The sequence below is a fragment of the Poecilia reticulata genome, linkage group LG22 (assembly GCF_000633615.1).
Source record: "Poecilia reticulata strain Guanapo linkage group LG22, Guppy_female_1.0+MT, whole genome shotgun sequence".
In the NCBI taxonomy this organism is placed as follows: domain Eukaryota; kingdom Metazoa; phylum Chordata; class Actinopteri; order Cyprinodontiformes; family Poeciliidae; genus Poecilia; species Poecilia reticulata.
In genome coordinates this window covers 7,181,956-7,204,459 of record NC_024352.1, presented here as the reverse complement: position 1 = coordinate 7,204,459, position 22,504 = coordinate 7,181,956, and the positions used below count along the sequence as shown (strand labels likewise).

The 22,504-nt window shown below is 40.6% G+C and overlaps 1 protein-coding gene across 5 annotated transcripts in view; it reads right to left on the bottom strand.

Annotated features, from left to right (window-relative positions):
- Positions 1–22,504, bottom strand: part of fndc3ba (fibronectin type III domain containing 3Ba) — a 103,987-nt gene that overhangs the window by 35,531 nt on the left and 45,952 nt on the right. For 3 of the 5 annotated variants that reach the window (XM_008399213.1, XM_008399215.1, XM_008399214.2), the window contains 4 exons: positions 18,031–18,107; positions 13,278–13,509; positions 12,969–13,155; positions 11,196–11,326 (listed from right to left, as the gene is read on the bottom strand). In XM_008399213.1, coding sequence (XP_008397435.1) covers positions 11,196–11,326; positions 12,969–13,155; positions 13,278–13,509; positions 18,031–18,107 — 627 coding nt within the window. The remainder of the gene's footprint in view (positions 1–11,195; positions 11,327–12,968; positions 13,156–13,277; positions 13,510–18,030; positions 18,108–22,504) is intronic. The other 2 variants (XM_008399217.1, XM_008399218.1) reach the window with 1 other exon arrangement.

The window sequence follows — 22,504 nt, the reverse complement described above, 5'->3', positions numbered from 1 at the left end:
TGGACACATGGAAGTTTTTCCCCTGCCCTGTGTGTTCCCTGAAGGAGGTTTTCCAACCAGAGGAAACCTGCTTTCTCCATCTGATCATTCGGAAACACACAGGATGTTCATGAGCGACTCGATAGAACTAAAGCTTTTGGAAAAAGAAAAATGTTTCGAGTTAGTATGGTTTTCTATGTGCAAATCATATCTACATTCACTCCCGAAGTGACTGGAGCACAATCCAAGATGAATCTAGTGGTGGTGGTGGTATGGATCACCGCCACCAATTTATACCTCTCGTAAATCTTAGACGCGTAGCAAGGTTTCTTCCTAGCAATTAGGAGTTCATCAATAAGTTGTACATCATTTAAAATGCTGTCGGATGTCTGCTTTTTTGGGGTAGGCATGGACCTCCGCGGAGTTGAGCATGGAGTGAGTATGTGGGGGGGCCTTCATGTATGCCAAAGAGTTTTACAGTCAAATCTGACGCCATTTGTCAGACAGCTGAACCTTGGACAGGACAACGACCTAAAGCGCAACAGCAAACCTTGCAGACTGGATCAAAGAGACGAGAGCTTGCGATTGCCTCTTAAAAGTCCAGATGGGAGTATTACCAAAAATCGCCCTGATGTTTAACATCTAAAAGAATCGGTCAAAGAGAAGTTAACAGAGTTACTGTTAGAAGCTACCGAGTAATATGAAGCATGAAAGTGGCAGGGTGAACATTTGTTTTTCCTTCTTAGCTGCAGCAAAACTTTCTGAGCTCCTCACTGTCCAAGGACTTGACTGTGAGAAATGTAACAATTGAAGTCTGGCTGAAACAGGACAATGATCTCAAATCTAAAAAAAAAAAAAAACTGCCTCAAAAATTCAAAAATATAGCCCTGCTTAATCTCTGCAGTCACTCACCAATGAAACAAAATGCTTCTGGTAAGACTTTTAGCAATTAGAACCTAACCCTGAACAATTTGTCTCAATACAACATAAAAGATTGATAAGGTCAAAAACCTGATGACAAGTGGTTCTCAACAACTGAGCCTTGGTGTGCTCTTAAAGTTTTACTCAGTGCAACTTCCTTCTTTAAATAAGAAAGAAAACATTAGTGATACGGTACGATACGCCACGTGAGCATTTTTATGATGTTCCGATGCATATAAACTGAATTTATGATTACTTGCGTACTCAGTGCAAGTGATAGAGAGACTGAGTGCCTGTGCTCAGGCCACTCTGACAGGGGGGGCGAGAGCCTCACTTTGCCTGGGGGCTAACTTATGACTCATGGCAACAATGATGTCATGGAATTACAACCTCAACCTGACCTCCATGTGTGTTGGAATTAAAAACAAGAGCATAAGAGAGACTGCGTGTGTGTGGCATCAGGTTACAGACGAACGGTGATGGACAAACAGGAGGAGAGTAATTAAGCCGCCATGTGCAGATGTGTGTGTCGAGTCTGGCAGCGCAAGACGAGTTCAGCAGGTGAAGTGCATGATCTGCATCAGTGCGTGACAAACTGGCTCGTTAGTGATCCGTTTTTAAATCAGGACTTCAGTCCTCATCCCTCCGCTTGAATTAATCGCAATTTTTGTCTTTCGTGAAATAAAAACGGCAGACTCTTAACCCCCAGTGGCCTGGTCTGGTCCACCCTTTTATCAAAGAATGGTGACGTTTCTCCGGTTTTATGCAGAGCTTTTCAAAGCTGGTTATAATCGTGAAGTGAAATCAAAAGGACAATTTTGGTTTCAGCACTTTCAGTAGCAAACATACCGAAACGTGTGTGGAGTGTATTTGTGTTCCCCTGACTCAGTCATCTGTGGAACCTCCAATGTACAAACTTTTTTTCGCCCGGATTGTCCCCAATTTTCTTTGCAAGATAACTTTTTCCAATCTAGACTTTGACTAGTCCACTCAGGATGTATGCCGAGATTCATTGTCTTGCTTTAATGTCTTATGCAGCCTTCAACAGGGTTTTCTTCTAAAACTTGCCTCCGTATTTGGCCCTACATATCGTCCAATCAACACCCATCAACTTCTCTGGCGCTGCAAAAGAAAATCACCTCAGCATGATGCTGCCTTCGCCAGGGAAAGACGTAAACCAAATTCTGTGCAGTGTTAGTTTTCTGAACACGTAGCGCAATATAAAGGAGGTTATAGAGCACCTTCTTGCACATGTTCCATGTATTCCCTAAATGCTTTGCAGCACAGTGACATGAGCTCTCTTAGCAATGGCTGCCTTCCTACTTTTCAGAAAGGCTGGATACGGGGATCCCATTACAAATATAGTTGTCCAGTCAACAGATTCACTCATGTGAAAGTCACAAAGGGAACCTTAGCTGCTCTGCTTGCCTGAGCCGTCAGTTTAAAATGATGGCCAAGTACTTAGCCTTGTGGTTATGGCAAATTCTTTACCATTTTGGAACAATGGATTAAACAGTGCTGAAGGGAGACGTTCAGAGCTTGAGATCTGCATTACATGAAAACCTAAACCCGCATGTACACTTCTGTTCTCCCTTTGAATCTGTCAATTTGTGTTCCTTAGGTTTTTTAGGATGCCGTTTGTCCGATTAATAAATGTTCCATCACGACTCTCACAGAACAGCTGGATTTATCCCAGGATTAAATTACTGTTTAACATTTATATTTGTATCAATTGCTGTCAAAAGCATGAAAGACATTCTTCATAATGACTAAACCTTTGTCGCAGCAGTTTGCTTTTTGTTTCCCAGATCCCTGTCTTGCTTTTTGTGAGGGCTACTTTCTGAGGGCTACTTTCAGTTTTAAGGTTGAAGTTGTCCCGACTCCAATAAGCCTAAAGTGAACAACTTTCTTGTGTGAACAGCTGTGGTCATAACAACTGGAGACAAAACACTAATATTCCGAAAGATGAGTGTAAGCTGGCCAACCCACAGGCGCTGCTGGTGACAGAGGAAGGAGACGCGAATATTTCTGGAGACTAATAAACCGTGATTCTGTTGCGTTCTCTCACAGCTCACTGTTTAGACTCGCTGTGGTTGTTGATTCCAGCTGCTAAAGCGTTTGACATCGACATCAACCACAAAGAGAAACCTGACCTCCTCCTGGTCTTACTCCACGTGCCCCTCCGTGCTCGCCGTCCCTCGTGTCCTTCTCCCTTCTGTTTTTTTCCACGCTGCCTACGCACCCTTACTTTCTATCCCCGTCTGACCTCACATCCCGTCAGCGTCCGACCGCCTGTTTTCGATTAACGGGGACAGACTGACGGAAAGACGGGGGCAGGGAGAGAGAGGAAGAGAGAAGGACGCAAAGACAGTTAAAACCCGAGCGCTGAAGGACAGAATATCAAGCGAGAGGACAGTCTGGAGGAGTCTGGGTAAGAGATTAGACAGGAAGAGACGCGGAAATTGAGGGACGAGGAGCACAGCATGGATCAGCAGAGAGGAGGAGGATGAAAGAAGAAAAGAAGGACGGGGCTCAGAGAGCGTTTAGGCAGGGATTACGTTAACTTTCATGACATCATCACATATTCCAGAGCAGATGCACACCACTGATCTCAGTTTATTAGTAAAAGTATGAATCACTGCCTAAAAATAAAGCGTGGCTATAATACAAGTCACCAAAATACACTTTGTAATATGGGAGTCTTGTCCATCTGGCATCTGGTAATGCCTTTAACTAATTTCCGACAGAGTTTAACAAAAAAAAAAATGTTTTAGAGGACTTTTCTAGTTTTTGTCATGCTAAAGAGCCCAAAACTCATGAATAGGCAACTTGTAGTTCCACAGCATCCAAGAGATAAATTCATTTCCACTTTGGTTTATTTCAGGATAATGCAAAGCATAAACTCCCAACTCCAAGCTACTACAAATCATCGACAGTGATCAAGGTTTCATCATTAAACCTCACAGCATTATCGGAGGATCTGATCATCATGAGACAGATATTAAATATAAGCACAATCGTTTGCTTTTCCGGATCATCGTGTCTCCAGGTGAAAGAAGGGCATCAGGGCTTCACTTTTAGAGTTCTGGACATCAAAACATAACGACCACCATCTGGTGTTTACCAGGCTAAAATTTAATAAAACTAATCTTAAGCACACAGATGATAAAACAATATTTATAGAGCCATTATCTTTTAAACAAAGATTATGCCAAAACGGAAATTACAATTTATAAAAAAAAAAAAAAAAAAAAARAAAAGTGACCTCATGAATCAGCAGCTCTTGTTCTCAGACAATAATTCTGCACTTCATTCTAGGTTTCAAGCACTCATGCACACAACTTTCAAGGTCCACAACATTAAAGTCAGGTTGATGTTGGCCTCAATCTGATATCACCCTACAATTTATCTGTTAAAAATAGTACAAAAAAAATTAACTCTACATTAGCCAAGTGGCTTGCAAGCAGGGCCTTGATAAAAGTGAGCTATTCTGACATTGAGGAGGTTGCATTCCTCCTGCATGACGGCCGGTTCTTCTTAGACGCAGTCTGTCTGCACTGGGACAGAAAAAGACCTTTAGGGCCTGGAGAAAAAATGTGAAAAATGTGGCAACGGCCGCTCACTCAGCCCCCACTTCACACAAATACTGGGCCACAGGGTGCGTGTGGTGTGTCGCGCTAAGGAAACAAAGTCAGATTCCCATCTTTTAAAGGCCTCTAATCAGGGAGAACAAAGCAAAGTGATAGAAGTCCATCTGATTCAAAGAGCGGAGAAGATAAACAGAGAGCGGTGTTTAATTGAAAGAAAATTTTTTAAAAAGTGGCAAAATAGCCGAGAAAAGGATCGGAGGTGAGGGGATAAATGTAGGTGGGTGGAGAGGAGCGCAGACGATGGGTTCCACTTTATTATCATCTGCTGCATAGTGAGCATTCCATGTGTTCACCAGCTGGGCCAGACACACTCAAACACACAAACACGCAGAGCGGAGAAGTTGTCAGGGACATGCCGAAAACTGTGGTTGCCATGGTGAAGGTTCGGTTCTCAGGGCTGGGGCCCAGAGTTTTCATGAAAGGGATTAAAAAGTGAGACACTCATCAAATGAGAAGAGACTGGAGAAAACTGCTGTTAAATGGGGAAATGAGAAAAGGGTAAATTTTTACTCAAAAGAAGATTTTAAAAGAAAAAATTGAACTGAAGATTTAAAAGTTAATTTTCGGTTCAAAAATCCCTTTTTTTACCCCTCAAATAAGTGAAATTAGAGCTACCACACAACAATAGCAACACTCTTCAGTGTACAAGTTGTTACTGACGGAAGAAGTCTCAACACAAGTCAACTTCAGCAGACAGCGCAAGAGCACCAGGCTGCAAATTGTGCATCCAGTGAGCTCAGCTGGCTCGTAGAAACATGCCAGAAAGAAAACCGAACAAAGAAAATTGGATAAATGATGACATTTGGATAAATCAGCTGAATTATTATTATTATCGTCACTTCTGGCTGGGTAATTAGAGAACTTTGTCGGAAACAGAATGGGCATTTGCTGGAAGTTTAGAGCTCTGCAGACAATCACGAAACAAGAATATTCATATGTCAAGCACGTCAGAGCAGAAAAATCTGAGGACCGTATGGACAGAACTGGCATAAGGAGTCCAAGGCCTAACTTACAGACACTTAAATAAACAATTCTTTACTCATAATTGCATCCTCCTATTCCCCATCTTAAACTGATACATCCCCTCAATAATTAGGTTTCATGTGTATATAAACATGTACATGGAATGACGAAACTACAGAAACTCTTTCACTTTGGATTAAAATATCCATTTTGCTTGCCAAAAGTCCAGCTGAAAAGAGGAAAAAGAAAAAAAAATCTTTACATTTGTAAACTATGAATTTCTGTAAATATAAGCTGCATGTATGTTTTTTATTTGTAACAACCTTAACCTTTTTCAACCCTAAAAAACATACTAGAAACTAAAAGAAAAGTCCACAGACAGTAGCTGCTGTTTGAGCACACAGCATAAGAGGTGAACAAAGTAATAAAAAAAAAAACTTGACTGTAGAGGTACAGATTGTCCAAGGCCACTTCGACATTGCAGCAAAAAAGTATTTATTTTCTTTCTATTTATCCATTGAGCAACTTTCATTCCAACCTTGACCAAACTTAAGAAAAAGAAGAACAGAAACATGGATTTTGATGCTTATCCTTTTATTGACTCTTCCGTCAAAGTCACAATGAAGAAAAACTAAGTGGAAAAACTGGCATATTTTAGCTTTCCCACATAACAGTTGTGGTTTTTTTTTATAAATCAGATTGCAACAAATTTTCTTACGATTCATTCCAAGAATCAGGTGCGTGTTTTATTCAGTGACATTACTAAAGCAAACCCTGTTTAAACTTGTAATTTAAAAGTTCTATCTTTGCAAGCTAAATGTCTGATCTGATCCGTTTTTAATGACTACTCACATTAATCTGTTGTAGATCCCATAAAAACGCTGAGATTGTTAGAACTGGAAAATTTGATTTTCTTTTACACATAAATGGCAGATAGTCAAACAATCTGTCCCACAGCATGACGCCTTCACCATGTTTTCCTAGCATGAGGTATATAAACTCACCATGAGGAAAACTGATCAATTAAGCTGCTTTTTCGTAAGATTAGAAGCGTCAACAAACACTAGTTATATTTCTGAGTCAAACAAAGTTCAATCTGTAAATAGAAAAAGAAACGACAACAAAAGACAATATCTGCAGGTTGAAATTGCAGTGGCCTTACTGCTGGTATGTCATGGTTCAGTCAACTGGGTGAGGAAATGTCTGTTGTACTTATTGTGATTGGCGAGAACAACCTCCCCTTCTAATCCCTGTTAGACGATATCAGCGGGAGAGGCATTCCTCTGCTGGTAAATCCACCTCCTGTTTTCCGTTTTCTCTAGATGCCCCATTTAGGCTCACATCCCTAAATTCTTGTCTTTTATTCCCCCCCCCCCCCTTTTCCATTTTTTTTTTTTTAATCTCGTCTGTCACTTCTCCCAGCTGTCAACTTTCCAGGCTCTAAAGATTCTCCCCTTCCACTTCATTGCTCTCCATCTCGCCATTTCACCCTCCAAACATGGCCGTATTTGGGTTGACCAGAAGGGGCTGGAGTTTTGTTTGGGGAGGGTAGGAGGGTGAGAGGCACAGAGATTATCACCATAGCAACACACTGAAACAGTCCGGTAATAGAGAGCTCTCACTCGCTTTTAGACGCTTGTAAAGATGTAAAATAACTGCCGAGTCATGACTCCAATTTGGCAAGCTATGTGTTTTCGCTTAAAACTGCTTCTAAAGTTCTTTAGGGTTCAACGTCTTTCCCAGGAACACTTTAACATGTGACTGGGAGAAACTGGAATTAGCAAGAGCTCCGAAAATTATCTGCTTCACCAAAAAAAAAAAAAAAAAAAAAAAATTGAGCAATAATTTTTTGGGGGGCGCGGGATAATCCTGCACAGTAGCAACTTTGACTGGAATCCCAAAGCCAGGTAGATGCAGATTTGTTTGAAGGAGGAAATAAAAATAAAAAAAGTCACTTTATAATATATCTGGAGGGGCGGAGTTCCTTTAAACAATTCCACGGATTAACAAATTAGTCGAAATTTTATGGGTGATTCCAAAATGTAATTTAGATTTGCACATGAAGTAATTGCACTGTAATTTGTAAAAAAAAAAAAAAAAAAAGAATTTTTTTTTTTATCTCAGCTGTAAAACCTCTGCTCAGCTTATGAAAAACCAAAAGAAAAAATGAACATAGACTACTTGTTTCTCTAGTTTAACTTGGTCTAAAATCACCTCTAACACATTAGTTCATATTAGCACATATTAGCAGGAGGCAATACATTCATTTTGACATGTAACCGATACCACTGGCCCCGTTGCTCAACTTTACCGACTCCCCTCCGCTACACGCGCTACCGTTACACCATATGCTTTTGCATTTACAGTCACCCTGTAATTGCCATTTGGCCACAGTTCAGCTAAACTTAGACATGCTTTAAGCTAAGCGGGGTAGGAAATATTTTAAAGCGATGAAAAAAAAATGCACAACATGTTACCGTTAATCCATCAGGCAATGCAAGAGTTCTTTGGTGTTATATCTGATGCTCAGATTACCAGAAACACGACTCTTGATTTTGCGACTACTTGTGATTTATGATGTTTATTCCGATTTATTTCAAACTCGGAACGTAAGTGGAACAGGAAATGCAAACATAATATTCAATCATGCATAACCAAGTTTTTTATTTGAAGTTGGCTTCGTTTCATCTCGTTTGATTATTTTAAACGCACGACACTTTGGTTAGCAGCTGTTATAAATTCGCCGTATAAATAAACTTGACTTAAAATTCACCACAAAACAAAAGTCTATTAAAAACGTACGTAAAATTTTGGAGGAGAAAAAAAAAAGCCAGTTATTCTTTAATTTGGAAAAAAAAAATCCTTTTATTTGTTAAACTCATGTGGCTCCACAGATACAACACCATAGGGTTCCAGACCGCCGCATTATTCACAATCACCCTAATTTTTCTCACGTCGCATTAACGGAACCGACACGGTGCACGCAGCACTTATACAGTACACATCTGGTTTCTGCAGACTTCTCAGCCCTCTGCGATGACGTAGCAGCAAAAGAAGAGGGGCTGAAAGAGCCGCTCCATCTGTTTCTGCTGAAATTCCAGTTTTTCCTGAGTGTGAGACAGGATCTGCGGTGGTGATGATGCAGAGCCAAGATGGAGGAACAGAGGGGACGGAGCACAACATCTGTTTCTGCTCAACGAGCGGCACGGTTCTGAGGAAAAGGGCCCGTGGAGCTGGCCTTACGGGGGAATGGACGCTGTGAGAGCCAAGCCAGGCTGCTGCCTTACTGGCACCACGGCGATAGCCACACACACGGAGAAAGAGAGGGCATCAAGGGCAAAGCGTAGGCGGCTGTGTGTGTGTGTGTGTATATGAATGTGTGTGTGTGGTATTTCGGGTTGGACTGCGCTTGGATATACCGGGCCAAGCTGCAACTTTGTTGGAATATTTGTAGTCTTTAACTCTCTGTCTCCCTCTCTCTTTTCTCACTGCTGAAGGAGTTTCGGATCTGTGTCTTGTTTCTATTTCCAGTGCTTCCACTGCCCTCCTGTCTCACCTCACCCGCCTCTACAATCTTACATTCCTCCCCTCTCTCTCCCTCTCCGTTTGCTTCCTATCCTTTGGACCCTCATGCTCTGATTGTTTTACAGGAAACCCAGTCACGAGGTGTTTGTATGCGTGTGCGTGTGTGTGTGTGTTAATGTGCAGTTTGTGTCGTACATCTAGCTGAGTCAGCCTGATCTCCGGAGCTGTACTGAGAGCCCGGTAGACCAGAACAGACAGCTGATGACATGGTGACATGCTCCTGTCCGTCATATATGCTGCTGTTGTTGAAGCACCAGAGTGTGGGCATCATGAAACTTTCACACTTTCAAACTGAGAATTGAATTTAGCTTCCTTGTACAACAGCTTGTGTGTGTAAGAAGCTGCTTAGTATCCCTCCAATTCTGTTAAGTCAAAAATATTTCTTCCAAGGTATTGTTGGTGTTTTGAATCGGTACATCTCCAAACTCCTGCACATGCAATTTAAAAAAAAAAAAGTATGTATTTAAACAATGGAGAACACTGCGTGAGAAGCTTTAATATGCGTCAAAGTGTCTCGCAGGAGAACAAAAAGCCTGAGCAAAGAAATATTACAGGTAACCCTGTTTATCCCCAGAAATTGCAGTGACTTTTAGAATCATTCACATGAAAGCATCACGGTAATTTACAGTCATGAATTTATCGTTTCCTAATATCCAATTCAACAGCTGTCGAGCATCACTGAGCTGCTTGACAGTGGGCTGGCATGGCTGTTTGGTTCTACGTCCACTAGAGGGCAGGTCTGAGTTAGCCTCTGAATTCAAAGTTAAGTTTCAGACAATGGAAATACGTGGAGACAGTGGAGGAAATTGCAAATAAAATTGAAATTAAGTTAATTACAATAAACAGATTGTGGCAAAGGGAAGTGTCACCAAAGTCTGCTTTTTTGTGCTTTTTGCTCATCACACACATGAGCTTTGCTGTGCCACAATGCCCCCATGGTTGCCCTATGCAACCCTAACCCCAGCTCCCTCATGACTGACTAAAATCCACACAGATAAATACAACTGTTCGAATTTAATGTTGAGCATAACATTTTTCTGCACACAATTTGAGGGAATGCACATCTTTCTGCCATATTTTTTGTGAGAATTGCATGTTAAAAGTATTAACACGCTGTAAAAATCAAAGGAACTTTCTACATATTCAAAGGAGCCCACATCCACATTTGACCCTGCGAGACTCTTCCTCTGGAGCTGACCCCACACTGTGGAGACCTATTCCATAAATTTTATGGGTATAACTAAAGAAAAAAAAAAATTGACAAGTAGAAATGAAAAGTCAATTCATTTTTGTCTCTTCAAGTTGTTCCATCATCACCGCCTCAGATGTCCCCGTGTGCTGTAAGGGGCACGTAAAGTGGTACATACCGTTCTTTTTTTATTAACAAGAGCTTAAAGAAAAAAATAAATAAAGTGTGTGAGGGCGGGTATGTCCCTCAGTGTCTTTGCACATGCGAGCATGTGGGTGATGAGGCTGAACTGCGGCGTCTGAATCACAGAGCTCAAAGGTTCCCTTCATCCCATGCAGGACTCTACAGGTATGTGACACCCCCCTTTTCCCCTCCATTTCTCCTACCCCCTCTCTCGCCCACCAACAAGGCCGGTATTGTGGCGGAGGTAAAACGATAGCGCTGAGGGACGGGTTCAGCTATGCGGTTGCCCAGACAACCCTTCTTCCCCACCTTCTCACCTCAGTCTCCATCACCATCCTAACCCCCACATCTTTTCAGCATGTTGATCCTGGCTTTTATTTTTCCATCTCATTGAGTTTTTTGGCAGGGCTTTATGACAGAAAAAGGACAGACGAAGTAAAACTAAGGGAAATCCATCTTGTTTGTTTGAATGCAAAAGGGGCAGTAAGACTGTAAGAAAACCAAGTCAGTCAAATAAAAAAGGAAAATGTAAAAAAAAATCCATAAATAGATATGTGGCAATTTGGTAGTACGGTTATATTTCAGTTTAGAAAATAAAAGAGGCTCTATTGTAACGTTCTTTAGCGTCTCTGTAGACAGATGTGCCATTTTAGGATTTGGCATGATTGATCTCGTTTCATCAGTGTCTTTGTCTCACTGCTTTGACTCTCGGCCTTGTCTCCTACCTTGTGTGTGCGTCTCTGGCTCACTGTTTCGTGGACTGCAGCGGTGTCGTCTTTCTGGCTTCTTGCCCCCTGGACTGCTGGCTCCGCCCCCTGACCCCGCTGACCCAAGCGATGGGGCGTGTGATTTGTTACTGCATCACAAACAAAATGAAATAACTCAATTTCATTTTCATGCAGATATATTACAAAAAAAAAAAGGTTATTTTGGACAAAATTCTCAAATGATCAATTCATTATTAAACATTTGAAGCAGCAAAATTCCTGTAGGTCAATAAAAAAAGCTTTTTTTTATATATAACGCAAACCTTGATGGATTTATTCCATCAGTGGGGGAAAAAAAAAAAAAGACATTTTATTCAGTTAGTAAATGTCTTCAGTTTACGCTACAGAAACTGTAAAATCAGAGATCCAAAAGTGATTTCTGGATAAGGTTCACATTCCAAAACAACTGATTGAATCCTAAATTAAATTTGCTTAAAATTTACAAGCAAAACCAAGTGAACTTTAAATGTCTATAATTGTTGAGTTGTGACCCTGATCTGCTCTAATTTCTGACAGTAAAACTCAATCCACATTTTAAATTTGGCTTGCCCCACAATGGTTTTGTTGATGGGGAATATTTTACTACTTGTGCACCAATAATGTTGACAATTATGCCTTTGTTTTGTCATTTTTTCTTTAGAGTGATCTCTGGACTAAACCGGAGTCCGACTTTCGAGAAAGGTTGCTATAGAATAAGTTTCTTCACTTAACATAATAACCTTTTACTTGCTGAATAGCTAGCATATGCTAGTGCTAGCTATGCTTAAAATGGAATGTCCAAAGAATTGTTCCCAGTGGCAATACAAAAAAAAAATCTGTCATCTCTTTAGTCAAAATGTTGAGTTAAAGCTGCTAGAACCGGAGTTGGGTAGTTTAGTTACCTAACAAATAATGTTAGTGCTAGCTAGCTATGTTTAACATCTACACATTAAATTAGACAAAGTTAATAAACCAACAAATACGTCAGGTTTATGTTGTTGGGACAAAATTCTTAGTTTTAGAAACATTGAGTCAAAAATTATGATTCAGTCTTTTGAGATGAAGAAATTACAAAGACCCCAACACATCACACAATAAACTGACCAAACTTCACTAAATCCATTCTACAAATTGAAATACTCGTCTAGTAAAGTAATCCTGCATAAAGCTAAGGTAAGTGGGCTGTGTTAAAGTCTTTGCTTTACAACAAAGAATGAGTTCAGCTTTAGATTTTTCTCTGAATTAACGTTTGGAGTCAGATAAATGCTTCACACATGAGTGGAGAGTCTTCTTGCGGTAAAGTTGGGGAAACGGTAAAATTCGCTCTATGTTTTGGTGTAAAGTACTATCAACAGTACAAGCCAATCACACAATATTTCTCTTCATTTAACAGACTGAAACACCAAAGAAACATGATCACAATTACAATATTTTACTGAAATGTATGGGACACTGGTTTAAATGAGATGCAAACAATCAGAACAGCAAAAAAAAAAGTTTTTATTCTATGGATGTAGAGGAGCCATATTGGACACAAAACTCAGTTGCCTGCTGAGCTTCAATTTCCCCATTCAGCTTTTGGACATTCTTGTTATTTTACCAATAAAATAAAAGATAACTTTGGAATAAGACTTCTAGTACTTTATACCTTTTTCTATGACTCTTTCAATAGCAAAACCGAGAAAATAAAACTAAAAATGAAATTATGTGTCAAGTATCCCTGTTTTAAACCCACAGAAGAAAAACGATTACCTGTATCCGTTGTGTGCTGGCCCAAGACTGCCCTTATAGAGAGTAGAAGGAGGAGAATTGAGTCGGTTCTGTCGCTCTAGTCTCTGTTCCTTTATCTTTTTAGGCTGTGGCTTAGTGTACGTCTCTTCTCTGCTGATGTAGTTGGACATCCCATAAACTGGGATGATTTCTGAAAGGAGAGAAGACACTAAAAATTTGGTGAAATTGATCATTTACATCTTATGACAACTGATTGCATAATTCATCGTTTGAATCGAAAATTCCCGGTATTCAGCAGGGTGGGTGCGGCTCCAGTCTGAGAGCGAGTACCTGGATCGCCGTACATCGGGGGAAGGTGGTGTTGGTAGTACTGGTGAGGCGGCAACTCGCCCGGGCTGACAGGGGGATAGAAAGAGTGAGAGTTGGGAATGAAGTGGGGGTGAGCCAGGTATGGGGGGAGGTGGTGCGTGGGGGACAGAGCTGGAGAGTAAGAGGGAGGGTAGCACTCTGGGGACTGGGGGGTCACCACCACTCGGCGAACCCCTGTGGTATCCTCCAGCACCTGTGGAAATGGACAGAAAATATACAGTAAATATTGGTCAGTTTTCCCAATTTCACACATTATAATAAAAGTATTTTACATGCATTCTGACATACAGAATGCACGTATGTCAGAATTCACCTAGTACGTGTCAGAATTCACCTAGTAAATTGCTAGGTAAATTGCCATTTACCTAGCAATTTACTAGGTAAATGGACCTCGCTAATAGAAAAATAAGTCCATGAAATACACAATCATTCTCAAATTGATAAGTAAATGGATACATAAATAAATCTTGAGATAAATAAATAAAACTGATTGATTAAAAAAAAAGTATTCCTGTTAATATTTTTTATGTACATTTTTTATTTCATGGGGAAATGTATTCACCTCAGAAAGTTTTTTATTATTATTAATAATAACAGCATTCATGAATTTGTTTAGTTTTTAATGAAATGGGTCAATATTTATTTAGAAAACAGCAAAAAAAGGTTTTTTAGATGTGCAAGTCAAATAAACGAATATAAATAACCGACTAGAATGCACACTGTTCATTCACTATGAGGTTCAGTATCTTCCTTAAATTAGTGCAGATTCCATACATGTATTCACTTTTACATTCATGAACTGGAACGAATGGACACCCACACAAAAACACAGGCACACACATTCCAACCATTCAGTCTTCCACAGGCTTGCATTCCAAGGAAGGAGCAAACACACACTCCCTGCAGAGAGGGGAAGCAATCTCAAGTCCCCAACAACACACGCACGCACGCACGCACGCACACCCCAAAAAAAGCTTTCACACAAACAGAGCAGGAACATATCGTCAAAATGCAACCGAGAGAGAGAATAAAAGGGTGTCCAGAAAGAAAAGGAGAGTAGGGCCCCGTCTACCTCTCATCCTCTGCTCTGCTGAGGAGCAGAAAAACAACAGTGTTTACAAGAAAGCCAGGGCAAAGTCTCTGTGTGAGTACATGTGGAGGTGGCCTACATAACAGGCACACATGTGCTTTTTATTGCCGTGAACTCGCTAATTCAAATACACCTGCAAACAGGCTCATCCGCACACGACCGCCATCTCTCTGCAAGCAATAATCGGCACATGTTGACGATGACTTGTGCATGGCAAAAATCTTGACGCGTCTCATCTGCTCACTACTTCTAACCAACATAGGGAGTTTTATTATTATTATTTTATTTTTGTTTTGTTTTCAGCTAACCTCTTTTTAACTCAACAAAAACAAAACAAAAAAAAACTGCCTACCGACGGCCTGTCTGGCCTATCAGACTTGTTTATGCAATAGTGACAGCGTTTCCCGCTCGCACTTGGCCGGCTCCCTACGAACACACACCCACACGCACGCAAACACACACCCACGGTGTGCCAATGACCTGACTTCCATTGGCGTAGAAGCGCAATCTCAACACAAACACGGCACAAATGCATTCACAGCACTCTACTTGAGAGAACCATCTGACTTGTTTTGCATACCCCTCCTACCTCCTTTTTTTATATAATTTAATGGAAAATGCAGACACAACTGTGTACAAGTGACTCAAAAAGCAAAACGACCCTCACGTCCCGAATTCAGCACATTCCTGTAGTGTTGAGGGGAGGAGGGGGGGGCGCCCTGGTTGCTTGTGTGCTTTTTACACTTCGACTAAGCAGATAGGTGCAATGCCTGGTATTTGATTAGTGTGTGTGTGGTTTGAGCACGAGTTGTGGAAACTTTTCTTTAATGCTTTTCATTCTTGAATGATGGCTCCCAGATCCTCTTGAGTTCTGCAGAAATTTCCCAAGAAACAATCTGCCTCTGAGAGGTTCCTTTGCGCGCTTTGTTTTTTAGCTTTAGACTGTTTTGGTTTTTGTGGCTCAAAAATGGCATGAAAAGTGAGAAATCTGTAAGTAAACACCCCTGAGGGGAAGAATTTTCCTGAACCAGAGGAGAGCATATGAGCTTCCTGCACAATGCACAAATTGTATTCTGGAGCTTTCTTCCTTCTACAACAACATCGACTATGAAACATATGTGGATAATAGCCCCTGAGTGGCTTGCTCGGTTTGATGTAAACAAAGAACGAGTGGCTGCATGCACTTTAATCAAAGACTGATTATCTGTGATTAAAAAAAAAAAAAGGAAAGCAACATTTATTCTTGCCACTGATGAAATGATCCAACATCTTGGTCATTAAAGTTTACAAAAAATTTGATACACAGATGAGGATATAAAGTACACGTTGATGGCCGTTTTAGTTTAGCATAGTGACCGTCCATGTTTTGAGACTTCTCGGCAACCAAATTTGTTTCATTGAATAAAGAGAAACAGGAAGTAGCGCTCCTTCAGTCTACTGGCAAAGTGGGGATATTACCCCAACTTCCATAAAGTCAAAGAAAATCTGGTGAGCTGCCACACTTTCTGTGGCGTCTTATTCAAAGAAAAGCTATGAAGGAAGATTCAAGTACTTCTGAGCTTCTTGTATCTAGTAGAAGTATTGAATTACAATCATGCCTAAAATATTAATACGCCGTGCAGATTTAGATTTTAATTTATTTTCATTTAACTGAGCACTTTATTTCTAGAAGAAAAAAAAACAGTTTTGAAGCAACTTGTTCTTATTTACTTTGTATTAACCGTACCCTTCGTTATAAACAACAGACGAGCTTTAATGCTGCGACAGAAGCAAGTTCCTGCATGTCTTCACTGGTATTTTTTGAAGTATAATCTTTGGTGATGATTAGCTCAAAGTCTTTGAGTTTGGAATGCTTTATTACGATCGCCCTGATCTTATAATCCCTGCACAGATTATTAGATTCAAGACGGGACTGCGGCTGGGTCGCTGAAAAATTTGTAAATTATTTCTGTTCAGAAGAAGCATGTTGGTTAGAGTGAAAGATTACTTTCAACCAAAATCTGACGAAGGTAAAAATCTTTCTGGCTTAAGTGTACACCTAGCTCACAAGACAAGATGATGCCCGACTGCAGTTTTGAGAACGAGACAAGATTTTAGACCCTTTTTCTGTTCCATAGAGTGGGGTTTTGAAGACTCTATAATCGGTATAATATATTACAAACCAGGATTGATCATTTACATTAATATTTATGTGCACATCTAATTCTAAGGTGGTCTGATGTAAAAACAGCTAACAGTGACTACAGCTCGTGTTTTTCAAAAAAGATGACACTATGTTTTAGAAAACCTCAGCTCAGGTTTGATCCATGGAGTCATTTCAGATGTCAAAGTAGAAATGATTAAATGCAGAAAACAGTCACTGTTAGTTTAGCGTCGAGAGAAAATGATGTGGTTAGCAGCCAACGTTATGTCCTTAAATCATTTACGAATCGTTTGCGTCTTGTCTGTCACTCTTCCGATGTTTCTTAAAATGTTTCTTTCCATTTACTTCTTCACTGCAAACGCTGCAGAGCGCCAGGTCGGCTCTATCAACATAAGAACTGCTTCCCTTCTTACTTCAAAATAAAAGTCTAAAACACTGATAAGAGGACATCAAAAGAAGCAAGTCTAAAGCACACATTTACTTCCCTCTTAAGTCAATTTTATAGATTTTGAGCTTACAATAAATATCCAGGCATTGCATAATGTCTATTTATTTTGTGGGGCATTGTGTTCCATGGTAAAGCAAGTGTAATAAAATCGTGCCACTGGCATTAAAAGCGACCTAGATTACGTGACAAGTTGGTGCATCAGCTAAAGTCTGTTATGCCTGCTCACATATAGAAAAAATAAAATAACAAAAAATCTGAAACAGTCCAACTTTAAACTTCTCAAAGGAGGTCCCTATTTTGTGGTGGGATAAATTATCCATCTAAAAGATATTCCACTGAACTTTTATAGGGACACTGGAAAACTAGAAGGGAAGGATGGGAAATAGGTTTTACACCAACGTGTGCGTGTGCTCCATAACGTCCAAGTTAAAGGAACGAATTAACTCGAGTTCTGCAGAAGCCTGTTAATGACGCATTAATTCAAAACACATGTCAAGAAGTGGGAAAAAAAACATCTAAAACATGCAGCACAGTGTACCCCAAGGACAAAGATTAGGAAACGCTGTTCTGGGGAGAAATGCAAACCCGTAAAGTTGCAAATGGAGAGAAAAAGAGCGGTCTACGCTGCACGCCAGTGATACTTCTAAAGATGATATGCGGCGTGTGTGTTTTATATTTCCACTGAAAAATGAGAGATGCAGATGAGACCGAGGGTCACACATTGCAAAGATTTAAAAAACCTACTGACAAAGGAAAAGCAGATGAGACCGCTTTACACGCATGTTGGTTGATGACATCACAAGAGGCATAAGAGTCAATCTGACATTTGTAGACAAGCATCTTGTTACCCATTTTGACACATAATTAAAAGTTGAGTTTGAGTTACAAGAGATTCAACCTGTTCTATAAGTGGCAATATATATTTAATGCGAGTTTGATTTATTTTACAAAAACAAATAAATAAATAGTCTGGCTAGTAACTTTAATAATTTTTTTCCCCCAGTGAGGGGGAAAAACATGCGAACCAGCCTACCTGTGAGATGTAACCTGGAGGTACGTGTATTGGGGGGATTGACCCATTTGGGGACATCATGGGAACCTCAGCAGGACCTGCAAGGGGGAACAACAAGTATTTACTTAAGCGGGCGAGTCAAGCTAAAGCAAATTCTCATTTACATTTGTTAATTTGCAGAACACATGCAGGGACACAAACACGGCTTCACACAGAGCGCGGGGCGGACCACCAACGAGAAAACCACGTTTGCTTCAAGAGTGCCTCCAAGTGCATCGACATTATTAATGACATTACCAATGCAGTCACATTGTGCCATTATACAGTGCTTTGCTAAGGTTTTCATTCCTCTTGGAATGCTTAACTTTATTTTTTGCCCAATCGTCTTTACAGAACAGCTTGTGCTCGCTTAAATTGGATGGTAGGCACCTCGGGACATCTGTTTCATCAAGACTTGCAATAAATTCTTGATTGGATTTTGGTCTGTAGTTTGGGACATTTAAAGACATGCATATTATGTAATGTGAACCAAGTCCAACACATTTTGGACCCGTTGTATTTAACTCCATCCATATTTCCGTTAATTCTGAGCAGCTTTTTCCCACGAAGAAATGGATCTCCACACCTAGACGTTGCCACGACCACCACACATTCGGCATTTTATTTATTTTTTATTTTTTTTAAAGTTTAAAAGGTAAGCGCGCTGAATTTTGCGACTGACGTTACCATATAAGACAAAGTAAAAGTTGGGGGGTTTTTTTACATCTTTGGTAGAAAAGGCAGCATTATTTTACGAGACAAACACGGGGTTACACACTTTCCCTTCAAGATGAAATTTTAATCTTTCCCATGAAAGCGAAGCACAAATATTCTAAATAGAATTAGCAGACTAAAAATTGATGTTGACTTTTCCACCGTCCGCATCTCCCTTCTCCAAAAAAAATAAAAATAAAAAAATAATTCCCCATGTCTCTGCCTTTCCGCGATGGAGGTCTGCGGCTGTTAAAGTCATCGGGACCCCTCGGGGACAGCTGGAAGCAGACCTGGCCTTAGAATAAATCACCCAACGGAGGTGCACATGCAGAGGAGGCCCTGGCCAACTACAAACACACACGCATGAAAACACGAGAATATTTTCAGCCCGAGTAAACACGTGTTAGAGGATTTCCACCACCTGATCTAATTTAAAGGTTGTTTTTTTTTTTTTGGAGGGGGGCGGGGGGGTTCAAAATAAAAAAAATAAAACCCAAAAGTATACAAAAAATATGTTCAGTCTAAAGTCTTGTAGAAAAACACGCCATGATATGAAAAGTTTTAGAAATTTCGATGAAGTGACTGCCACAAACTTCTCCCAGGGTCCTTTACTCATTTCCTCCCAAGTGACTCCAACACCTCAGTTACATCAGTTACTGCTCTTACTCACTCGATTCTACGTTCAATCCCAATTTTTTTTAGCTACTACTATGTGAATCTCCCTCTTTTACTCTAGCTATTACTCACATCCGTCATCCCCTCACTTCATTCCTCCTATAATTCATCTTTTCCACATCCCCCCCGCACCCCCCTTGATGGTCATCTTCTTTCCTCCTCCCTTTCCACCAGTGTCCGCGCTCCCTTCCCTTCACTTCTCGACCGCACAAACAGGTAACACTCATGCGAACACAACCGGAGTAAAGTCTGCAGTGTGGGTGCAGTGAGTCGGCCGCAGGTAGTCAGAGACAGGCCTCATTCAGCGCCGTCTGCTTCCTTACCTTGGGGAGCGGGACTGGATATGAAAGTGCTCATTGAGAAGAAGGTCATAGCAGAGGGAGAGCACACACACACACACACACACACAGTCCCTCCAAACCGCTTTCCATTGCTGCTCACAGCACACTTTCCCCATTGCTCACACATACTCTCACAGTTACCGTCTCTCAGACACACATTCTTAGCAAACAGACGTATGTTTAGACAGTCTCTCCTGCCTCCATGCTCTTCACTCAGCAAACAGCAGCATTCCTCAGTTCATATACACACACACACACACGTATATATACTCAGAAAATTCCCATCTTTGGCCCCCAGGACTGGACCCAGCAGGCCCACCCCACTAACCCATCCCTAAAGTACAAGACACTCTTTGTCCCGCTACTCCTCATACACTGCTGTAAGCCGCACAATATTGAGACTTGTGTTTAGAAAAGCTCAGCAGAGTTGTACTGTGTGTGTGCTCTGTGTGTGCATGTGCGAGGGATCGAGTGTGTGCGATAACGTCACCTTCGGGGTTTCGTCTCCAGCTTTACCCTCTAAAGCACCACAAATAAAGTCGTGGCTTCCTCTGCTTAATCCTGCTGGAATCCCAGACAACGGAGTTCCACCAACTCCCCCCCACTCCGCGGAGCACTCATCTACCATCTGTTGCTTCTTCCACTTCCGACTGCTGGAGCAGTTAGGTCAGAGGATGAGAACGAGGTCAGGTGATGCGTGTGGCACAATGTAATATGAAATCTGACCATTCTAGGACATTTATGAAACACCTTTCAAACTCTTTCACACCACTTGAAGTTTTTGGGATTTTGTCCTGTTACAACCACAAACTGCACCACAAAAAAAAAAAAAAGCCGATAAGATTTCTAGTTTTGTCAGCTTCATCATCTCAAAAATCAGAGAAGCCAAAAAGCCAAGTGCCATCAGATCATGCTCACCATGTGGTGTGGAAGTTGTTACTGATGGAGGAAGACAATGTTTTAATTTCATACAAATATGGGACAGAAAAATGTGATTTTATCTATAGGTCAGGAGTTTTATTGTACAATAGTTCTAAATCAAATCCAAAGGACCTAAATTCACAGCGTAATGGAGCCATTTTTATTAACTACACACCCAAGCTCACATGCACATCACTATAGACTTTCACTACAAGGCAATTCATGGAGAACTTGCCATAGTAGCCATGTGTGCAGAACAGGAACGAGCTTGCAATGAACATGCGGTTTTTTTTGTTGTTTTGTTTTGTTTTTTGCCACCTGGGTGGTGAGGAGTTGCAGTAGTACCACGTTATTGATGGGGAAACAAAAACCTGTGTAACACCGGAAAAGGTCTCCATACGCAACGTATGCTGGGAAAAGAAATGTTCCAGTACCCAAAGCGGTAAACTTTAGAAGTGCTGGTACTGCGCTATGATGCATACTGGCCCCGTTACAGTACTGGGACAAGACTGTTTTCTGTATCAGTAAGGTGCTTAGAGTGAGAGGAAGCTGTTGGAAGCTATTTAAAGGAAGGAAAATGCATGTCTAGACATGTCAGTCATTCATCCAGACTGCGAAGAGAAAGACTGACAAAGAAGGATGCTTCCAACAGATAGCAGGAAGCATCTGCTATCTGCCAAAGACATTACAGCTTTATTTAATGCTTTAGAGCATTTTACCTAAGTCTATCATGTTGGATTGGAACATGCTGGCAACTAAGTGGAAATAAAAGAGTTCAAGTAAAGACCCCTGTTCCCTAGGAGATGCTGCTGTTTTTGTGCAAGCTGTGCTGGTTGTTAATCACTAATCCATGAGTCTATGGCCAGCTTAAAATTGTATCCGTTACGTTTCTGAAAGTAATATTAAGGTAACCTTCATAAGACAGCTGTAAATTTCATAATCTCTGATTTTATGTGATCAACAAAGTAGTCAGTCCCCCCTTTTTTTTTTTTATCTTAAAGAGCTTGCATCGTGATAAACCTCAGCCTATAGCAAATCTATATCTGTTGTCCTTTAGGAAAGGTGAGAGAGATCGTTTTCAAGTAAAAAAAACATTTGGAATCACTTTGAAAATCAAAAAAGAAAAAAAGACTCAGACCTCAGTTCACATGTTAATTCTGTTCAGTTTCAATACAGTCATTATTCACAATAAAAGTAAAATGTTTAATATTAAAGTTCACAACAGTACAAAGTGTTGTGATGTTTAGGCTTATTCCATTTATATCACATCAGCAATAGGAATTCAATACCGACCACTGAGCACGGTGGTGGAGGTGTAATGATTTGGGCTTGATTCACAGGAACAGAACCTGTTCGCCTTACTGGATCCTCTGTGTGCTGAAGACTCTAGTGTCAAATGTGAGGCCGTGTGTCCGGCGGCTAAAGCGTGACCGAAACTGGATTAAGAAAGACGGCAGCAAATCTACAACAAAAGTGATTAAGAAGGCAAGACTTAAGATGCTGCCATGGCCCAGTCAAAGTCCAAATTCACAAAGCTCACTAGAATGAAAGCAAGTTGTAGGAAAAAAAAAAAAAAAAAAAAAAAAACTTGATCAGAATTTCTTCAAAGATGCGAGAATTTAATGAAGTCAAAAAGAATCCCACTGCAGAGAGTTAATGTTGCTTGAGTTCATTCGACAAGTTATTGAATCTCAACGTACTTAGTTTTTTCAGTCATAGATGAATGACATGATATAAACAGATTTATTTCCCTACATGAGTAACTGTCCTAAGAGAAGCGAAAGACCAGAAAAATGGCAAGAAGA